The 23,095-nt window shown below is 37.7% G+C and overlaps 1 protein-coding gene across 1 annotated transcript in view; it reads right to left on the minus strand.

The window, feature by feature from the left end:
- rttn (rotatin) overlaps nucleotides 1-23,095 on the minus strand; it is a 96,323-nt gene that overhangs the window by 38,153 nt on the left and 35,075 nt on the right. Inside the window, 13 exon segments of the mRNA XM_036558371.1 lie at nucleotides 67-160; nucleotides 515-606; nucleotides 3,269-3,440; nucleotides 4,501-4,578; nucleotides 5,290-5,448; nucleotides 6,602-6,712; nucleotides 8,371-8,499; nucleotides 9,356-9,478; nucleotides 9,480-9,576; nucleotides 17,702-17,865; nucleotides 18,610-18,754; nucleotides 20,102-20,341; nucleotides 22,552-22,743. Of these exon segments, the coding sequence (XP_036414264.1) occupies nucleotides 67-160; nucleotides 515-606; nucleotides 3,269-3,440; nucleotides 4,501-4,578; nucleotides 5,290-5,448; nucleotides 6,602-6,712; nucleotides 8,371-8,499; nucleotides 9,356-9,478; nucleotides 9,480-9,576; nucleotides 17,702-17,865; nucleotides 18,610-18,754; nucleotides 20,102-20,341; nucleotides 22,552-22,743 (1,796 nt within the window).

Consider the following 23,095-nt stretch of genomic DNA (forward strand, 5'->3'; position numbering starts at 1 on the left):
CAGAAAAGCTCATTTTCAGGAAAACTAGTGCATGAGTAAATCCTTCTGGAGGGTGTTAATCCTTGCCTTGAGCGGTGAGTCTGCTGAACGGCGTGTCCTGCTCAAGCCCAATGGAGAACAGGACAGGAGAACGAGTCTCACTGGAGCCTCCTGGTGGGAGCTAAAAATGGAAAAAGGTACAGAAATTAAGAACGACTTAATTATGAACAGAACAAAGCATCTGGAAGATTGGTGAAAGATTTCAATAGTGTTGAAGCATAAAAATAAATAAAAAGTAAGAGATAAAGAAGTTTTTTTAAGGATTATAACTTTGAAAAAAGTTAATCAATGTTGTTGAATCAGCAATCAAAATGCATTGATGCATTTTTACACATCTAAAAAAAGTGTCTAGCGACACAAGAAAAGGGTAAAAGACATTACATTAAAGCATGTATTGACAGATATAGGTGGACATAGAAGGCTGCTGATTGAAGAATTGGCTGATTTACTGAGTAGAGATTAGTTATAGACTCACCAGGGTGCTAGAAGTAGAAACAGATCCTGAACTGTTGGCTTGATGTTCCTGAGCTGTAGGACCTCTCAGGTGCCTCAGAGAGTCATTCATCTCTATAGGAGAGATAAACACACACATATATATATAAGAAATGGTAAATATCTACCATAAAGTCCATGTAACCATAACAACACAATAAAGACATAAACTCATAAAACAGACAACTTGTTGTTGGCCACTGTTCAGTACCGTGGATATTTGCCTTTTGACAAATGCCTCATTATGGAATAAAGCCGCACTATGTAAGATTTAGGGATTTGGAGACTTCTCTGGTGGAAATGTGCAATTGCACGAAACATGTTGAAGAACATTTTGCAATGTGGGTTGTGCTTTCAGACTGCTTCCCTGAGCAGATGTATCTGATAACTGTGCATGTGTTGAAAGAGAATTCAAAGAGAACCAAGAAAACTTGGTAAAAGACGTGTCTTCCAAGAATGTGAGTGAATTATCTACCATCGTCAGCATATCTTCATTAGTATAATGTTGATTTTGCATTTGAGACCATCTAGCCAGCTCTTCCAGCTTGTGAACGTAACGTTAAAATGTAAAGACATATGACATGGCCCTAAAAACTCTTGATCCGACACCACTGACTTTTAAATTATTATTACATGCTTTACAGGGCGACTCACGGCAGCCCATGGACACCGTACTTTAGCTTATTTTTATTCTCCTGAATCAGTAATGATACTTCTTTCAATTTTTACAAAAATAAATTAAATAAATAAATAAAAAAAAACTTACATAGTGCAGCTTTGAGAAACTTTTGCAATAAGTTGTTACATTCATACCTGATACATGAGATGCATCTTACAGTACAACATTCCAGCTGCTTGTAGCTAGTAATTATGCATCTTTTTAATTATGTTCAGTAAACAGCTTGATAATCACATTGAACACAAAGCAATGCTAATAACTGTGTATGCAGTATTTTAACATAATTAACAAAAGAAAATCCAGCACTTAAGAAATACGACACAGACTGGCGCTCAGCAGAACAAGGATGAAGGAGCTTGAAAAGATATTTAAATGCAACAATTTGTCTCTACAAACAAACATCAGAAATGTCGATCTTCTCTGTGGTTCTTTATGAATGTAAAAGCTGGACAATAAATAAGCATGACAGGAAAAATATAGATGCCTCTGAGCTTCGGTGTTGGTGACTTTTAAGAGTACAAACAAAACAAACAAATGGATCCTAGACCACATCAAGCCGCACCTCTAACTCCAAGCCCAGATAACCAAACTAAAGCAAATCTTACTTTGAACATATTCTGAAAAGAACCAATTTATTGGAAAAGACCATTAAGCTTGGAAGAGTTGAAGGTAAAAGAAGAAAAGGACCACCAGCAACAAGACGGATGGGTACCATCAGAGGAATCATGAACCAGCCATTGAAAAGGCTGACGACCCAAAGAGAAGACAGGATATTCTGGATTCTATTCACATGGTCACCAGGAGTAGGAAAAACTTGACAGCACTTAATAAAAATGTGTTTTAAAATCAGCTGTTTTTCACTAATGCATTTTACTTAAGATGGTCAACTAAAATCACCATCAAACTGCTTAAATGCTTATAAACATACTGCCAACAACATGACATATAAAACTGCAGCTAACTGTATTTTTTAGTAAAAAGTCTGATGCTTAAGACATGGATTTATGCCAGATGTAGGTTCACTGTAAAGAAATCAGAAAGTTTTAATACAATTAGCGATTTTACATCAAACCAGAAATAACTTTTATTTTGGAGTTCCCCTTTAAACTCTTTCACAAAAAAAGGAAATGAATAAAAAACAAATAAACTAGCAAAGAAACAAACAACCAAATAAATAAACAGATCAATAAATTAATTAATTTGACTATTTGAAATACTAACCATGAATTCTACTTATGAACACTATATTTGACTTTTTAACAGCATAATACTTAGGTAACTACTTCTTATGTCAAATGAATGGTAAGGTAAAAAAATCAAATGTACACAACTCTCCACTTTAGACAACAGGTATTATGCCACAATTCAACTCCATGTTCACACAAATCATGCAGGCATATGGCTGCTACAAATTACATTTGTGATTTCTTTCTATTTTTCTTGATTTTTTCAACTGAAGATGTATGTTTATAAACAGAAAAGCACACAAAGGGGAATCGGATTGGGGGGTTGTTAATTTGGCACAACTAAATCGCTACACAGTGAAGTTAACTTAGTTTTGTTCTATAATGTATATATATGTTCATGTATATCTGTAAATGTTTTATAACTCACAGTAAGTCATACTGTGTCCTGGACCGCATAGATAAGTCTGTGCCACCTTAATGAAGAACTGGATGAGGTTCGATTAGGTTGAGAGAAGTTTCAGAGAAACATTACAGAAAAGCTTTGTGTGCCCATTGACTTGCAGTGTTTGTTACCAATGTTAGCCTTAAAGATCCAGCACTAAACTAAACAAGCAAAATTTAGACACAATAAGCATGAAATTGAACACATTTGATTTTTATGCAGAACTACTCCTTTAAATGATTATGGTCTACTTCACGTTATGTTGCACTACATGCAATACTGTGATAGTTCAGACTAGATTTGTTTGGATTTGTTCTGCTGTTATCAACTTCATGACAATACTGGGTATCAACTTAATAACAATACTGGGTATCGGACTGATGCCACTACAGTAGTGAAAGCTGAAGTTCTCCTGACAGCAGACTGTACCTGACTGAGCGTGCGCTGGAGGAGGGCTGAGTGTGAAGGCGTATCGGCCCCTGTAGCAGCTGCGCACCATCTCAGCCACATGATCAAAAAAGTGACAGTGATAGAGGAGAGCCTGCAGGGCAGGGAGGCCCACCAGAGATACTCCAGACCCTTCATCATGCACACATGGACTCTGTGAGCAAGACAGAGAGGAGAGAAGAGAGAGAATATATACATAGACTGGTTAGACTTTCTAACTCATATTATATCTAGGGCTGTTAGAATTACTCAAAAATTATATTACTGATTAAAATGTGACTTCTAAATCAATCAGCAGTGCTAGTTGTCAGTTTGCATGAAGACAATGTACGTTTTTGCAGTACTATGCAAAAGTTAAAGACCACCTCAGTATTTATTGTGTCCAGTCTTTACCTTCATTACTGCTTTTATTCTCTTCAGGAGACTCGCTTTCGGTTTTTCAAAGAAGTGTGCAGAGATATTTTCCACATCTCCAAAGTTCAGTCTTAGAAGTTGGGATTACATTTTTTTTGCTTTTCGCGATCCAAGTAATCCAAACACATGATGTCAAGGTGTGGACTCTTCTCTGATTTGATTTCATAGCATTGAGTTGTCTTCTTACAGTGGAAGGATGGACAGAAACACCTGTGGGTTTTTTTCAGATTTGAAGCAAGAGTGGAGGTTGATTTTCTCCTCTCTGTCAAAGATGAAAGCTTTATGTACTCTTTATCTGATGAAGACAGTTTTCAGTGGTCTACCAGGTCTTGCATGGTGGTTAGCAGTCTCATTTTGTCTGGAGCCCTTAATCATATTTTGAACATAATTTTTTGAGCTTTGGAAACTACAGTTGTCAATTCCTTTGACTATCTTCTTCCTTATGTGGATTATCTTATGTCTTATATCTGCTTGGAAATATCTCATAAAAAATGAGTAATTTGTACTTAATGGCTGTTTTGACAGTGGTCTCTGACTTTTGCACAGCAAAACAGTACATGTATTTCTTGTCACATAGTACTTTTATAGTTTTTTTTTAATGAAGTCCTTTGTTGTTTCCAGGTCATCTGTATCTTTGAAAGGTTTTGCATGATTTGTTTTTTCAGATACGTCAACTTCTATCATTTTTAAAAAACTGGTTAGTTGACTAATTCATAAATGACTTAATTACAAATATAATTAAAAGTGACAGCCTTAATTACATGTAAAAGGTAATTCTATCCTGTCTTCTGTTAACGTACCTGCCACACACAGTCTTTGGCTTCCTCTGAATTGGCAGGCATTGGCATCACCAGCAGGTTTTGTAACAGAAATGCTGCCTAAGTAGAGAAAATCCAAAAGTCAGCAATACTGCCATCTTGCTGCAAAAAAATGTCAGTGCTTGCAAAACGGATTGGTGCCATAAACAAGCAATGACACTTTGTGGTGACCACAAGGATTACAGTTTTAAAAGGAACAGTTGCATTTCAACTGGCCATTACTTGACACGGAAATTCTGGCATCAGTTTACTGTTAATTTGTAAACCAGTGTTTGAAACATACATTCCTTGACACGGAAACTTTACCAATTTTTTATTTTTTTTCAGTGTTTTCATTTAAAACTCTACATAACATTAGAACAAATACAAATAAACATAAACGTATACATGGTAAAAATAAACAAGGAATTTTATTTTTAGATTTCTTTCTACAGTACTGCATAAATGTGTGTGTATATATGTATATATATTTCTGTATATTTAACTCTTTCATTTGTAGGGTTATTAATTTGTTATTAACTAAATTGTGTCTACTACGACTTATTCAGTATCTACCATGAAACTAATGTGTAAATTCTGTATTATGAAAGTAAAGTGTTGACCAACATACAGGTGAATCTGTGTGTGTGAAAATGTGGCGGGCTTTCACATAAGCCTAAACACAGGAAAGTGTATGGTGAGGAGAAGGTCTGTGAGCTGCAGTGTGTGCAGAACTCACGCTGTGTATGAAGTGTGTACACAGCGTGTACAGAATGTGTGCTGCTGACCCACCTCCCTGCGCACCATGCTGCACTCCTGTCTCTCCAGCAGGATGTTCAGCAGCGTCGCCCAAAGGCCTCCTGAGATGTTCTGGCAGCTGGCCAACAGCGCCACGCAGCCACTCTGTAACGAGGAGAGTGCAGTGCCCACCGCCAGACTGGCACAGCGCACCTGAGACCACACACACATACAGGATTGGCACCCATTTTTAACTGGCGTAGGCGTTTTGGCGCTCGGTGCTGGCACCAGTTCTTGCCCATTACACTCATCATTCTCAATGACCAGCTCAGCGCAGCATCTGCTTAACTGAGGGAGGCTTGGACACCAGGGGGACTGAGGAGGGACATCAGCCAGAGAATTAAAGGGAAAGTCTAACTACACAAAACTAATGACTGTGATAGATGATGCACTGTTGTGCAAAAGTCAAAGACCACCCTTCATTTATTTCCAGATTAAACAGCTATTAAGTACAAGTTTTTCAGGAAATATTTTTTGAGAAGATTAGAAATATGACCATACACTTGCATAAAGAAAGAGAAAGTCCAAGTGCAAAAACATGTGTTTTCAAAATGAAGAAATGATTAATAGACATACACAGAATTACACAGAATGTGGGACTCCTAACTACCTTGCAAGACCTATCTCTATCAGATAAACAGCACTGAAAGCTTTCATCTTTGAGAGAGAGGTGAAAAGCTCCAATCTCGCTTAAGATTTGAAAATATCCACAGGTGTTTCTGTCCATCCTTCCACTGTGAGAAGACAGCACTAAGTCTACTTACCAAATACTTACAAAATTATGAGTATAATAATAAAATAATAATGTAATTAAAATAGCAGTAAGTTTAAGTCATCAAAACATAAAAGGATGAGGCAGATTTGATCAAGAGTGTGAAGAGAAGAAAAGAAATGCTTAAGCTGAGATCTGAAAGCCTGCCACTATAACTAAGAACTTCTTAAAGGTTCCATATTTTCCATTTTTTTGCCATTTTATTTTTTCACCTAAGGTCCACTTATGATAATTATGTGGTTTGTGAGTGTACCTTTAAGGGCCTATATCACAGAATCACAGAATTTTCCTCTCTTTTTTGAAAAAAAAAAAATTGCAGGATATGGGCACTTTAAAAGTAGCTGAATTCAGTTATTAGAAGGGCCGTCTAGATACTTTTGGACATATAATGTATTTGTTTTACTTTGTTAAGGTTCTACAGACTGTTATTCCATGTGTTTTTTTTTGTAACTTTACTTTCAGGAACTTTTTATGAATATAAGCACATATACCATATACAAAGATGTGTATTGATGTGTGTGTCCTTTCTCCCACCTCTGGGTCTCGGTCCACCCACAGGGGAATTAGCCAGGCCAGGCCGAGCTGAGCTGCAGACGGTTCATCAGCACTCTGCTCCTGCCCCAGAGACCAAAGAGACATCCAATCCTGGAGAGAAACAAGCATGCACGAATGCATAACAGTGTTACTATATTAGTGAATACCTACAGTGACCTCTGTATTACTAAAGCAGAGTAATTCTAGACTAACTACAAATAGAGCTTACAGTTGCCTTGGTACTCAAGTACTCTGTTTACTGTTCAAGGAGCCAGTTTTCAAATAGTGAAATCACTATTAGGGTATTGGTTATGTTTTGTCACAGAAAGAGAAAATATACAGACCAACAATACAATGAAATGATTCCTTTATGTTCGACCAAGACTGTAAAATATTACTGATTACTTGTTCTTGTCTGTTATCTGTAAGTAAGCCTGTACATTACATTTTGCTGCTTCAAAATAAGAGTGCATGAACGTGAAAGGACGCAGCTGAGAAGGCAGATTGAGCGCAGCTTTATTGCTAACTAAGCTAACAGCTCTAGATGATGTGAGCAAGTTCCAAAAATAGGGGAAATATAGTTCTCTGATAAACAAACATGTTAGTACATCGTCCACTGAGAAGAAAAGACCTCATGTAAGATGATAAGTCCTCATCAACATCCAGTGCTGTAGTTTTAGCTCGTCTTAAAAGGCAGCCTCCGTTGCACATCCAACATGATAACAAATGATTTCCCTCAAATATAAAAATATTTGTGCTACTTTTTTTTAAGCCTCTTAACACCAGTGCTATCACCTAAAAGACTAAGCCTCTGGCCATACGTTAATTTCAGCCCAAGTCTAGTTACCAGGATATCCATTCATTACTTCTTGCAGATACACAAATATCAAAATTAATCAGAACCTCAAGCACATCCCAGCTCGGACGTCACTTCTCAAATACGGTCTTGGGTCGAGTTCAGATTTCATGTTTGGGTTTGTTCGCCCCACTTAACACTGTTTACGTGTATTTTGCCCTGCTTTAGTATTAATCTTACATTATTCTTCACTACTTTCTCTATCTTAAATAGTTTTTCAATCTGGCACACTGAAGTCACTCACTCAGCACTGAGAACCACAAGCCCCATGCTCAAGAAAATGGGACATAAACAGTGAATCGACTCAGGAAAATACTTTTTACTTCAGTCAAAAGACTGTTTGATTTCCTAGGCCTAAAGTCTTTTTAGATGTTCAATATGTTCTATGTGCAGAAATAGTTGTAGTATTGAACAGGTGAACATCTCACTACATCAGATTGAGAACGGCGCAGTATGGAATGATTATCCAAACTAAAAAAATGTTTCAGATGCTGCTCAAATGATTTACTTGACAAAAAATTAATTAAAGCAGAATTTGAATTTAATTCTGGACTGCTGATTATTTTATTGTAGCATATTATTTTATACTTTTTTATACTTGAGTTATCAATGCTCCAAAGACATTATAATTATTGTCACTATATAGTGATACCCCATATTATAGAACATTATAGAGCATTTTAGAACACTTTTAAATTAACCAATTAACAACTGTATCAACAATTCAAGTCAGCTTGTCAAGTTAGTCATTGTTGGCCAGCTGACTAATTTTGTAGCCCTTACTGAGACTATAATAAGTAACACTTTTTACATTAAGACTGTATTAAGTCATTGTATTATAAACTTTATTAAGACTTTCACACAGATTAGTTTTTCATACTGTAAGGACAACAGGCACTATATTCATACTGACCTTATCTTTACTCTCAGCCATCATCTCATGTGACAGGTGAAGCAGGCATATCACAGCATTCTTTGTCACACCTTTTCCCATGAAGGACATGGAGTTCCCTCCCCACTCCACGTAGAAAGAAGAGATCACCTGGGAGGATACATTAATATGGACTGAGCTGTAACACAGGCAGACAAATACACAAGTAGCCTGTTTATGGTGACATATTAGACAAGAACTAGAGACTCGTTTATGTTTTTTATTAACCCTCTACAGTGATCACTGTCATTTAGCAATACTATTTGAATGTAATTACAGAATTTATTACATTGTTATCTGATGATTTAAATTAGTTAATGAGTTAATGATTTTCCTCTATTTCAATGTCAAAAAGTGCTAAAAATATTTCGTTTTTTTTTCTTTATGCCCAACAAGACTGTACACACAACACTAACTTTTCATCAAATTTTAAATAATATTTAAATATCTCATCTTCTACCAGGGCCATTTCTTGCTATAAGCGCTATAAGCAGCCACTTAGGGCCCCTAGGACACAGGAGACTCCACAAATATGAACGTTTTTATATATAATTTGTGTCAATCATGGTGCTGCCAGAAAAAAATCATATGAAGATAGCTGTGAGTTTCTGCAAAAAATCCTGAAAATGACACACATATCACCTAAACACACATTAGAAATTACTGTATTTCATCTATATAAAAATACTGTATGTCATTTATTGATTTAATTTATATATACAGGTTATATAAACAAGGTTTAGTAGTCTATTTTAATTGCATATCCGTATTTATAGCTTTACTGTGATCATCTTTATTTATTGAACTTAAAAAAGTATCAGTTCTAATTCACTCTTGCATAAAATGGTGTTTAGGGCCCCCTAATGTTCAGAGATGGCCCTGTCTTATGCTTACCAAAACAAATGTGGTATGGACTGATAGCCTAGAACCTGCACTTTCATACAGTGCTACATGATTGGGTACGTACCTCCAGGAGGCCGCTCAGGTATTTCTGGCAGAGAGTGTATGGCTCCGTGCTGGGTGTGTGTGTGCTCCAGCCAGTCAGGGCGGTGGTGTGTGCCATGCTGCGGAGAGCGCGCTCCAGAGCAGGGAAGACCATAGAACCGCGGAGCGTCAGATAATCGTAGACACTGCAGTAGACGGACAGCCAACTCTGATGCCAATGGACCAGACAGTAACCTACACATCCTGAACAACAGAGAAACAGAATAGACGACATTAGAACCCAACAAGACTAAAACAATCAATCTAACGGAAACTGTACTGTGTAGTCTTAGATAAATGACTTTACAGATCATTTACAAAAATTATTCCTAAGCCATTTATCTGGTCAGTAATATATTATCAAAATCATATGTTCAAAAAACACCAACATTAGAATAAACACATAAATAAATAAACAATCCATTGTGACTGTTTAGTGTGAGCATATTCTAAGTCTCTTCTCGAGGAAGTCCAAAATTTACTGTTGCCATCCAGTACCCAGTTTATCTAATTAAGCCTTCATTAAATGTAATCAGGTGCTGCTGATGGAGCTGAACAAATTTATGCACTGGCTGGAGTGCAATGGGAATTAGGAACCAAACCAGTGTTCTACCAGTAGTATTCTTCTAAGCTACATACTCATAACTTTACTGAAAAGAGCACGTTTTACTGTATTGAGGTTTATTTGTACTTATTCTAACATTATATAGAGTTTTTCCTGAAAAACACACTTTAAACTACTCCCCAGATAAATGGTTTTAAACAATTTTCATGGCTGCTTAAGACCTTTGCACAGCATTGTATGTGGGTTTGTCCACTCTTACTTCTGACCAAATAGGTCGCTGGAAAACTCATCTAACAGAATTCCACATTTTCTTTTGGCTCAGGGGTGAATCTGCCTCAAAGTTCCAGATTTCAGTAAGGGCTAGCGTGATATGAACTCAAATTTATATCACAATCTTTTCCACTGTCCAAGCAATATAAATATATAACAACAATAATAACATTAATGATAATAATGTGGATTAACGGATGAGCTAAGTCTAACTGTACACCAGCAAGGTGGGGCTACAAGAGAGGGGTCTCTAATAAAGTGGCCACTAAGTGTACACAGTGTGCAAAAACTCCAGCAACATCACTGTGTCTGTTACACTTGTACCAGCACCACACACAGACTACCATGCCAGTCACTGCTGTGCTGAGAATGTACAGCCACCCAAATAAAATCTGGACATCAGTGGTTCTGTGGTCAGAAACTGACCAGTGATTAATGGGGTCGAGGGGGGACCATAAATTGTGCGAAGAAGAATTACAGGAAGAGATGGGACCAATTCAATACTGAGGCCTCGTTTCAATTCTATTTCTAACTTGCTCTCACCCATTTTGACTCACCAACTGGATGTATTTCACACCTGCACACCAGAAGGGGAGGAGGGGACAGTGAGGAGCGGATTATTATTATTCAAACGGCAGAATTCCCTCGGCAAGTTAGCCTCAGGGAGCTAATAAGATAGCTATGCAAACTTTGCAATGAAAAACATTTTTTGAGAAGTTTGAGTATAACTTGTATGAGTAATTACTTTGTCTGGCTAAATACTTTGGTGTAGTGCCTTTCTTTCTGTTAAAGTTAGCCATTTAGCCTTTAGCATGCTAACGAGACAGCCAGCAGAATAAAGTGCTGTTTCAAGAGTCATACACAGCAGACTGAGTAGTTTGTATCTGCAAACTGAATGTTACGGATTTGAAATGTTAAGCATTTTAAAGTAGTCTTTTGCTATGGTTTATAAACAGCTTTCTCCACCATTATTTTGGGGGCTGAAAAGGAAAATGCATCAAATTGCTATGATTTCTGGGCAAGTTCTGCTGTTTAAGTCGACACTGGTGTTTGCTCGATCCTCAGCATTCCAAGACCTCATCTAACACCCCTTACTTGACCTTATAAAGTAATAAAACAGCCCTTTACATGGTGCCGGGTATTCTCTGAGGGGAAATGATGAGTCCAAGTGGACGATGGCTTATTAAAACCTGTATGGGGTGTGGGCTTTGGCATTGGACTGATATCAGCAGATAATGCTGGACTGGATATCAGAGAAAATCTGATTCTGTCACAAATCTGACTTAAAATAGGCCAACAATACATAAAGTGTGGCAAACCAAAGTGAGGAAGAATAAGACACCTCAATACATCAGCAACCATATGACAGCATCACATGAGGGTGGAACAGTAGAGTTTGAAAACTGTCTATAAATGTATGGTATGCAAAAGTTTGGGCAACCCTGGTCAAACTACATGTTTTGTTGATGTTATAAATGACAATAAAATAACACATCCTCTACAGAGAACACACACACACACACACACACACACACACACACACACAAATATAAGGAAATATTCAGGAAAATGCCATATTTACGTTTGTTCCCTGTAGAGGATGTGTTAACTTATTTTTACATAAATTAAATTTCCAAAACATGTCATTTGACCGGGGGTGTTTAAACTTTTGAATACGACTGTATTCATTGTACTCATTTTATCAGCTAGTAGTTTTTAAAGAATAAAATATGTACTGCTGATATTCAAGATTTCAATATCATTATTAGAAAAGAAGTGGTCTCATGTCATCTCTAACTACAGTCTGCACTTGTACACCTACAAAACACATCTACAGGATAGATGTTTCCAATAAAATGGCCATCAAGTGAAGGTTCAAGATGGGTGTTTCTACCTCAGTGTATAATACCATTAGTGAATCTGGTTTATTACAGGGCCCTTACTTAAAAATAGCTGCTTTGGTTTCTCCAAAACCTCGTTTCTCACCTTCTTCTCAAGTCCGATCAACACCATGCTGTTCCACGGCATCTCCGGAACTAATCCATCGGAAAAGGAGGCGGAACTGATCACACCTTCTTGTGAGGATATTTAAGTAGCCTCCTCCACACTTCCAGGAGGAGAGAAAAGAGGATAAACGTTGTTTTCTGTACACGGCTCTACACAAAAGGCCCGTTTTTGCAGGATAATAATGTTTGACTTGTCTGGCTAAATGGTTTCACTGGGTTTTGTCTGAGAGCACACAGATGTGCTCTAGTGCTTCCACACCACAGGTGAGCTTTAAGAGGAATGGCTTTAAGAGCGCCACTGAAAGCACTCAGTTCAAACTTTAATTAACACCCACAGGCCATGTTAACAAAAAAAAAGAAAAAAAGAAAAATCACTCTCAACAACAATCGCTCCTCTAATAAGAGGAAAAACAGGGTTCTAAAAGTGGCATTCACACCATAGCGCAAAAATAATGAAATAAGGTCAGACTTTAACTCCTTAAACGACATGACTATTATTCAGCTATTAACCTCAAGATTTATTAACCACTGTGAATTATTTAGACTCTACTAAGAATTATTCAGTATCTAATATGAGTGTGGACTGAGTTATTCAGTATTTACTGAGAATTATTCAGCACCTACTATAAATTATTCATTGTCTACTATAAATTATTTAGTATCTACTATTCTCTCTAATATGAAACTAATGTGTAACTTCTGTAGTTACTTGAATGAGGAACTGATATAAAGACTCACATAAAGACCCTTAGAGTTTGAGAGGTTAAAGTAAACTAAGCTTATAAAGCAATATTGCTTATGATTATTTAAAGGGCCCATATCCCACATTTTGTTGTATTTTATTTTTAAAATAAAAGTCTCATTTATAACATTTGTGTGGTTTCATGTAGTAAAAAAAAATTACATGAACATTTTGATCAACCTCTCTTCATCCCCTAGAATTAAACAGGCTGTTTTTGTTACTGTGCCTTTAACCCTTGTGTGGTGTTGATGTTTGTGATACTTAGTGGTCTGGTGATCCCACCACATTATTGTTTTTTTTAAATCAATAAAGCAGTTTTTACAATGTGTAAAAATAACAGATGTTTAAAGTATTACAAGTGGCTAGCGTAGGGTTCTCCTTTAGCAGCTGTAGCCAGTCAGCAGCCTATCCATGTTGTCCACCCTCACACACTTGCTCACATATACAAACACATACACACGCTAACAGCAGGCCATGTAGGAGGAGAACCGAGTGGAGGGACACAGCACCTCCACACTTTTATTCCCCGTGGGTTCACCCAACACCACATGTAATAAAAATGTGTAGGGGTGAACAGTGTGAAGTCACTGAAAATGTGTTATTTTATATTTTCTTCACAGAAAATGAGCCAAGGCCAAGGAATCTGAGGTTGAAATAATAATTAATCACACATTTTTTTCTTTAGGTAAACATTGAAAATGGGCCCCCAGACCTGAACACCACACAAGGGTTAAGAATGATATATGTAAATCACCTCTTTTCTCACTGGCTGCTATGTCATGTACCTTATTAAAAAAAATAGTCCAGGCTGAAACCCTCGTCAATGGGCAGAGCTAAACCGCTCCAGGCTGAGTTTTCTCACATCCCGTTTAGTTTCCATATCTGTATGGACTGATGAGTGAATGGTACATTTCGAACTTTTAACACTGTTTACATATTACACCAAGCTCAAAAAAGCACAGATTTTATTTATGTATGTATAGGCCCTTTTAAGATTACACCACACTACAACACTCAGAATCATAAACTGTTCACTGCCATAAATTTGGGAGGTTAGCTTGTCTTCATGATACCATGTATGTACTATGCTTCAAGAAGATGCACAAATGTATTCATAACTACTGTTTAATTTCCAAAATACATAAATAAACTACTCATGCACGAACAGAACTTTTTTTTTACTTTCAAACGTTTAATACATGTAGTACTCCAATGTCTGTTTATGCTATAAAACTTTACAAACAACTGTTTAATATATATGTATATATATATAAAAGCTATAATATGATACAAACTCAATTTAGTTATTGATGATGCTCATATTGAAAAAAAGACATGTTCATATGATCCACATAGTCATTCTGACAGAGTCAGTCATTCTACACTACAGGAAGTTTAGGGGCAATGAGGCTTCTATTGTATCACTCTATAATGCTCTATAATGTACATAAGATACATATGATCATTCTGACAGATTGAAATATAATACAGGAAGTGTAGGGGGCGATGTGGTTTCTATTGTTTTATTTAAAAAGTGCTCGACAATGCTACATAATGAATGATGACAGCACCGTGATGGGCAAAATAAGAGGAAACGGCAGAAGGCATAATGGCTTGAGCAGTTAATTAATTAACTACAAGATAAAAGATTAACAGATTATAAAAATAATTATTAGTTTCAGCCTGAAAGGCTACTGTTCTGCTGTTTGGCTTTGTTATGTGGACACAGAGCCTCTCTGTGTATATAAAGAAATTAATCTGGATAGCCAGCAATCAAGGTTAAAAAGTTTGTCTGAATCAACAATGGCTTCTCTGTATCAACCGAATGATTCAATAATACACTTTCTGCAATGTTTTGCAGAGACGAAAAAAATAATAATAAAAACTGTAATTATGCTTCTCCCGATCAGGATTCATCTGGCGCTGACCAAGATCAAACGGCAGCCGAGGGAGTGCGAGTATTTCATGTAACTGTCTTGTTCTAGGCTTTTTCTTTATGTTTTGTTTCCAGGGTATCAACTTTGCTCGTTTGATCCCGCAACGCCCACAAGCGCTTTTAGCCTCCTCTTTCAGCCCTCAGTCTCTGTGCAAATCAAATATAGCTTCTCTTTCAACAAACAGAACAGAGTCTGGCTGCGTGAGCGGAGCCAGAGAAGAGGAGAAACTTTCTGTTAATGACTTCAAGTCCCTCGACTGGAGATAAGAGATAAGAGCACTTCTCGTGTGCGCTTTTGTGTAGGTAGGTAGGTGGCCTGTGGATGAGTCTGGAGCTGGCAGTGCGACTGAGTAGGAATGAGTCACTGAGTGCGCATCCATAAATCAGTTAAAGCAACAGTTTGGAAAAAAATAAAATTTACAGTTTCCCTCGCTTACCCCAACTGTTGATGATCAGCCAAGACACGTTTGGTGTCTCAAGTTACTTCTTCACGTTTGCACTGGAGCTATGACGGTAATGTAACTGACAAGTGATATAAGCTTAGCATGGTGCTAACTGCTTGCCTAACATTATACATATGTCTCAAACGGAATTGTGGAATTGTTGAGCAGTCTCTACTGAACTTGATTATGTGATTTCTGAAACTGTAATGCATACTGAGCACGTTTACATGCACTCAATAATCTGATCATAATCGGATTTCTGCAGTTATCTGATTATTCAAATGGTCATGTAAACAGCATACTCCGATTTGTTAGGTTGGAGTAAGGTCAAGAAGTCTGATTAAGAAATCTAATAAAGAGAGCTGGATTTTAGCTCGGTAATCAGATTTCTCAGCGCATGTATACTTTTACTCAGATTTCTTTCGGATTTCTCAGTCTGCGCATGTGGAGTAAGAGACGGCGGTACCGGAAATAAGCAAGCAGCGTTGCTCCAGTGCTTTGCTGCCATCTCGCGGCAATGCTGCTTGCTTATTTCTGGTACCGCCGTCTCTTATTCTCTTATTCCACATGCGCAGACTGAGACTGTAAACACACTCGGTATGCATTACAGTTTCAGAAATCACATAAACATAACCATGAAACCAACTACATCCTTGACAAAATAAAAGATTTTCTTCATCTTCTAGATGATGTATGTTCATATTGTCAGGTAAAGTGACTCAATGATTTTTAAAAAAAAAGAAAAAAGGCAGCAACATGAAGTTTGAGTTGTACATTATGTTTACGCCACGTCTTCTTCTGTGAGTTTATTGGCTGGTTGCAAAGCAAAAATCTGATTACTGCCTGACTCATGTAGACCTGGAGTTTCACATTATCTGATTACCCAATTGATCGGATTACTGACAAAGTCTGATTTTCTTCAGTTATCGGAGTATTACGTGCACATAAACACACTTAGCTAAAAAATAGACTAAAGTACATTGGTATAGCATTAATAATGCATTAAAGTGATGAATGATAACCTCTACAAATTTCGTTAATGCCGTTTAATAGAGGTGAGGAATATGATGATACTTTATTATCACTGTGATAAATTTTGATATTGTACAGACAATAAGCTTTACGGAGCATGTCATGGATATCATCAGTATTTAACACTAACCAACTGCATGCTTAGTTACAAAGACAGCATAATTAGTCCTGTTGAAAACTGAATTCAGTGCAGTACAGTATGTGAAATGTTGAATAAAAATGATTGTACCTAAACGATAGAGGCACAACTAATTATTCAGTATCTGCTATAAATTATTCAGCAACCACTGTGAATTATTCAGTATCTACTATGAATTATTCAGTAATTACTAAATATAACTGAGTATAGTACAAGCTATCTATCAAGTATTGTGAAAATGTCAAAGTACCCATACTGTTAATATGTTTACTACTTTGACCATTTTTAACCATCAGCAGTTTCACGCTGTAGCCCAGCTGTGGTGCACCATTACGACTTTGTGACTGTAGCGTTTCATTCAAATACAGGTTTTTAATGGCAAGTTCTAGTATGGCTCTGAAAAAAATGGGATGGGACAGAAACAACAGAAAAGAAAAGATCCAATTTTCCTTAAAACAAGACATAACATAGCAGTGCGAGAGTGAGAGGCTATAACAGCATAGGGTTGGGACCATTGACTGTATACTGTCGTATGCAAATACTTAAACACCTTCAGTCAAATTACATGTTCTGTTGATTGAAAAAAAAAAAATAACATTCTCTACAGAGAAAACACTTAAATATGGCATTATGCGGCAGATTTTTGTGCACAATTTCTGCTTTTTTCCATTTTTTTTTTTAAACATTTGTTGAATTTAACATACTGGGAAAAAAAAAAACTTTTGCACAGGCCACATTTTATTTGATTTTTTTTTCTGAGTATGTTATATTCAGCAAACAACCAGTAATTATGCATTAAAATGTGCAGAAATGTGTTCTCTAGAAAGGATGTGTTAACTAATTTCCACGTTGAAAATCAACAAAAACATGTAATGCACACACCTGTACATATAAAACCTGAGTAGGTTCACCGGTTGTTTTGGATAGTAAACCGAATGCATTTGCACAGCAGACATTGTGACCCCTGGTCACTACTTTAAAGAAATCAAAGTTTCTCTAGAACGGAGCATTTCAAATCAAACCACTCTGAACGACTTTGTTTATATCTCAATGACTAATATGTAGAAAATCTGTTGAACAATCTGTGCAGTTCTCCTTTGACCTACGATTTAAAAGCTGTGCAAAATATCTGCAGCCAAATAATTGCGATCAGATGTTTATGTAATTGTTACAGACCTGATCACTGCGTACGTTACCTGTCGGACGTGTATGTGAGCCGCAGCAGCAGAGTGTTAAAGAGGCCTGTTAGCTCTCTCTGGAGTTGTTGACCAACATCCTGAAGCTCTTCAGCCTTCCCCTGGGCTTGCGTGTGCGTCTTCACCTCATCAACCAGCAACAAGTCCAGTAGGACGTGCGTCTCCTATAAAAACACACAAACTTAATGATGTGATCCGTCAATCAAGTTCCCTCCCACTACCTCATGACTCACGGTGCTCAGTTTGGAGATGATAGCATTGCAGCTAGTAAAAAATAGCAACTCTATCACACATTCTATTTCCAGTCCCATCACGCTGCTGCATGTAATTTACCTACATATTCAAGCATGCATGGGGAAAAGACAACTCCTGCGGCTCTACTTTTTCGTTTCAGCTTCATTTTCGAGCACAGGCACGACAGATGTTTAAGAAACACTCCAGTAATTACAAAATAGCTTAGCATATCACCGCCGGCCCCGCCAGGCGTTTCATCAAATCCGCCTTCGTCTGTTGACTTTAAGGCGGCTTTGTTTGCATACATGCACATTAATGAGCGGCAAACAAAAAGGTAACACACACATTGCAATGAAGCTTTCAGCAACCGTTAACCTCCAGCAAGAGAGGATGAAAAAATAAATAAAATAACGCAACCAGCCACAGTTCAAGCATGGCCCTCCACCATAAGGCAGAATAAGAAATTAATGCATTTCTCCTCACTCGAAACAGTGATTTATTCAAGCTCTCTTTAATAAATACAGCTTGCTGTGTTTATGGGAGGGGAAAAAAAAGAAAGAAAGCTAATCTAATCGCGTGAGGTGGAATGTGCAGCTTTATTGTTTTCGCCGGGCACTCATCCAGAACAAATTTAGCCTGCAGAGAGGCGCTGGAGTGGAGCTTGAGGAAGGTACCTGTTTTATGAGTAATTCCACAAGCCATCTCAAGTCGTTATCGTCAGAGTCAGACTGGTTTTGCTTAAAGAAGGTGTTGAGGAAGGACACGATGCTAACCAGCAGCTTCTCGTCCTGGGGACAAGCCGGACGCACCTGGAGAAACCTGTACATAGATAGAGAGACAGGTCAATTTAGGTAAGGTAAATACCTTACCTAACGGACAGGTCAATTTCTGTTAAAGGGAAAAATAAATTTACTACTTCGCTCCTTACACTAAAAGATAAACTAAAAAAGATACACTAAATGTTTGGTGTCTGAAGTTTTCTAGTTTTCTCTCTTATTTAGTTTTGCACTGGAACTGCGAGATCAATGTAGACTAATGTAGGAAATTTATGAAGCGCCAATTAGCACGCTACAAACCGCATGCCTCAGTCATCACACAATTGCCTCAAACTGTGTGGAGTTATTAAGTAATATCTGATAGATTAGATTATTTGGTTTCTGAAACTGTATGACACACTTATTTATAAATATAAACCAAAGACAGTCATAATTAATTTTTATACGGCCTCTCTTTATCCCTTAGAATTAAACAGTCATATATGGACCATATATGAACTACATGGACAACATAGAGAATGATATGTTCCCTACGTTTAACAATGTTTAAACAACGGGAAACAGCCAAATAGATATTCATTTGTTTGACTTTAGTTTTAAAAAGCTAATCGTCCTTAGTCAGTCGTTTTTTATATACTTCATTGATCTTGTGAGGGAAATTCAATTTGCTGCCTAATGATGCCCAAGTCGGGAGCAGCACAGTGTCGCAAGTAGAGCAGCACCACCTGGGGCTGTGGGGGTTAAGTGTCTTGCTAAAAGGTATACACAACCAGTCCTGGGACTTGAACTTCACCATTTCTACCACTAGGCTACTGGATACCCCAAGTTCCCATGGAGCTGAGATGGAGACAATCAGAAATAACAGGCCAGTAAAATATGAAATGCTGGAAATCTATAAAAACGTAGTCCAAAACACTGAAATAACTTACTGATTCGTCAGTCTTGAACAAGATTTATGTTTGTCTGTCAAAGTTATTTTGCTCGCAATAGAACTGAACTTGGAGCACTAAGTTAGCAGCTACACTGACCATTAAAACACGTCACTAAACAAAGATTTAAAAGATCTACACCTTGAACTTATGTATCATAGCTGCTATTTGGGTAGGCAGAACTACTATCTCCTTACCTGGCTTAAATTTACAGCACATCCGTTTCTCAGCATCCAAGGGATGTCCATCGTAACAAAGTGTGTAAAACTATTCGTTACAAAATCGTAAACCGGATTATGCTGATGAAAAATATCTAAAACGAACAAATGTATTTAAATTACGTCTATTTATGGATGTAACAATTATTGTTTTAAAGGTGGAACTGAGAACCAGTATTTGACTACACGTTCAGAACAGATGTATACACCAGCTTTATTAGCCTCTACGTGCAGATGTTGTACCTCTCTACAGGTCTGTGCCAGTGGAGGCTCTGTAGTGCATTCTTGCTGCAGTGGTTGGTGGCTTTGAGGGCCAGCCGGTCAGTCAGAAGGTACAGGTGCATTCTGGTCAGAGCAGAGGTCACCTCGCTGTGAGAGCTGGCTGTTTGCACGGCTTCAATACAGTCCTGCAGGCCTGTCTTAACATCACATACTCGCAGCAGCACAGCCCGAGTCTCCGTCAGCACCAAATCAACATGAAACCTGCAGATAGAGAGAGAGAGAGAGAGAGAGAGTGTGTGAGTGAGTGAGTGAGTGAGTGAGTGAGTGAGAGAAAATGAGACAGTGACCCCATTCTGCAGTGCATGTTCTCCTTTTTCTTGTCATTGTCTTTCATTTTTTTTCCCCATCTTATTTACTGGCACGAGTTGTTTTGATGACTTCCTCAGAAGACCTGAAATTCGGGCTTACAAAAGCACAAATCCACATAAAGGGACGAGTCTTAGGTTTGAACCCAAAGGAGAACCCCCTCCCCCACCCTGCTTGTTTTTAAACTCAGCAAGAAAACAACTCCACGTTGTTCAAAAATAGATGCGTCCCGGACTGCTGGAGAATTTTAGGGGGATGTTTTCATATAGCAAAATAGAAGACCTATTTTCTTAGCTCCTCAAATGATGGATTTGGTATAAAGAGTTTATGGCTCAAAATATATAGTTAAATTAAGACACCTTATACATAATGCAGATTCCTGTATAAACCGTAGCTAAATTTACTGAAAAGTGAAAAATGTATCTAAAGTACTGAAAGTAAGACTCCATCGATGTTGGAACAAAACCTCATATCTCCAAAATGGTAACTTTTTAAGGAAAAACTTTCTTAATTTTGAATGTGAGCTTATGTAAAATTATTTTACTCCAAGTAATTGATCAGTTTTTTCAGCACTTAAAGGCCTGGGGATATATTAGGAATGTTTGTATTCACTTTACATTAAACAACCACCAAAGTCTGAATGAAAGAAAGACATACATTTAATAAAACACAGCTAAAAAATTGAGAACTGTCTGGGTGTGGCCTAATATTCTAAGTAGCATGTTTGATTGACATCTCTCTGTCCAACAATTTCAGCCTGCTGCACCTAACCCTGCTGAATTAAAGCCAATAATGAAAGCGAAGCGGAAAGAAATTAGTGAAGAAGGCTCTACATATAAAGGTGTTTAGTGTGTCCACTCACTATAAACGTTATCCAGCTCCATAAAGTATTGGCGGGGCTAGTTGGACCTTGCTTTGTGCACTGGGGCTCAGTCATGCTGGAACACAAAAGGGTCTTCCCCAAACTGTTCCCACAAAGTTGGAAGCACACAATTGTCTAAAATGTCTTAGTTTGCTGAAGCATTAAGATTTCCCTTCACTGGAACTACTGGGCCTAGGCCAACCCCTGAAAAACAACCCCATAGCATTATCCCTCCTCCACCAAACTTTACAGTTGGCACAGTGCAGTCAGGCAAGTAACATTTTCTCCAGGTGTTCGCCAAACCCAGACTTGTCCATCATACTTACAGAAAGAGAAGCGTGATTCGTCACTCCACAGAATACATTTCCACTGCTCCAGAGTCCAGTGGCAACGTGCTATACACCACTCCATCCGACACTTGGCATTGTGCTTGGTGATGTAAGCAGCTGATCGGTCATGGAAACCCATGCCATGAAGCTCCTGGTGCACAGTTTTTGTGCTGATATTAATGCCAGAGGAGGTTTGGAACTTTGCAGGTATTATGTCAGCAGAGTGTTGGAGACTTTTATGCAATATGTGCCTCAGCAATTGGTGACTCGCTCTGTAACTTTACGTGGTCTGACACTTGGCTGAGTTGTTGTGGTTCCTAAACGCTTCCACTTTTCAGTATTACCACTCACAGTTGACCGTGGAAGATTTAAGAACAAAGAAATTTCTCAAGCTGATTTGTTGCAACTCTGGCATCCTATTACAGTACCATGCTCGAATCCAGTTCTCTTTAGAATGAACCATTCTTTCACAAAATTTGTAAAGGTATACTGCATGACTAGGTGCTTGATTTTATACACCTGTGGCAATGCGACTGAATGAAACACTTGAATTTAGTGATTAAGAGGTGTGTCCCAATACTTTTGTCCATAGTGTATTTGTATTCTGCCACCCGCCAACAATCACAGGTTGAATGTTATATTGTTTGTTAATTGTCATGATGAAAGGCTGTCTCCAGATGTGTTTCTGTGAGTGTTTTAATGAATCGAGGTGTTTATGTAATAGAATAAAAGACAATTATTTTGGTATTATTTTGGTTAAAATAATGCTGACTGATCTTCAATCATGTCACATGTTTATTAATTTCTAGTGCAAGGTCCTGTTCCATCACATTATGTAGTTATATAATTTCACTAACAGTATTTTGTCCATATCCTGGAGCCCTACAATGCTCAAACATACAAGTGTATCTTACTCAGGTGTGTGACTCCTGCTGGTCCTCAGGTGTTTCAGTAACGCCTCAGTTCCACAGTGCCAGGATTGATTCCAGCTGAACTGTAATGCCTCTCTGACCGCCCTCATGGCCAACAGGTCAGAATAAGGAGGCAGCACAGTGCAGTAAGGACTGACCACATGGTGAGATGGAGACTGGAATGGCAAATTATACCTGTACAACAGGTGTAAAAGAGACAGAAATACAGACTTGATTAGGTGACAGTCAGACAGATAGATTGAATGATGAATTATACTGGATTAATAGATGAAAAGACAGACACATGTATAGATAGATGTATAGATAGATAGATAGATGTATCGATAGATGCATATATAGACAGATGGACAGGAAGATAGATAAACAGATAAATTCACAGACATACAAATAGACATACACACATACATAAATACATACATACATACAGATAGACAGATAGATAGATAGACAGACAGACAGACAGACAAATGGAGAGACAGAGGAATAGATGGATAAAAAAGACAGACACACACACAGATAGATAGAT

This window comes from Colossoma macropomum, unplaced genomic scaffold, assembly GCF_904425465.1.
Source record: "Colossoma macropomum unplaced genomic scaffold, Colossoma_macropomum, whole genome shotgun sequence".
Classification (NCBI taxonomy): Eukaryota; Metazoa; Chordata; class Actinopteri; order Characiformes; family Serrasalmidae; genus Colossoma; species Colossoma macropomum.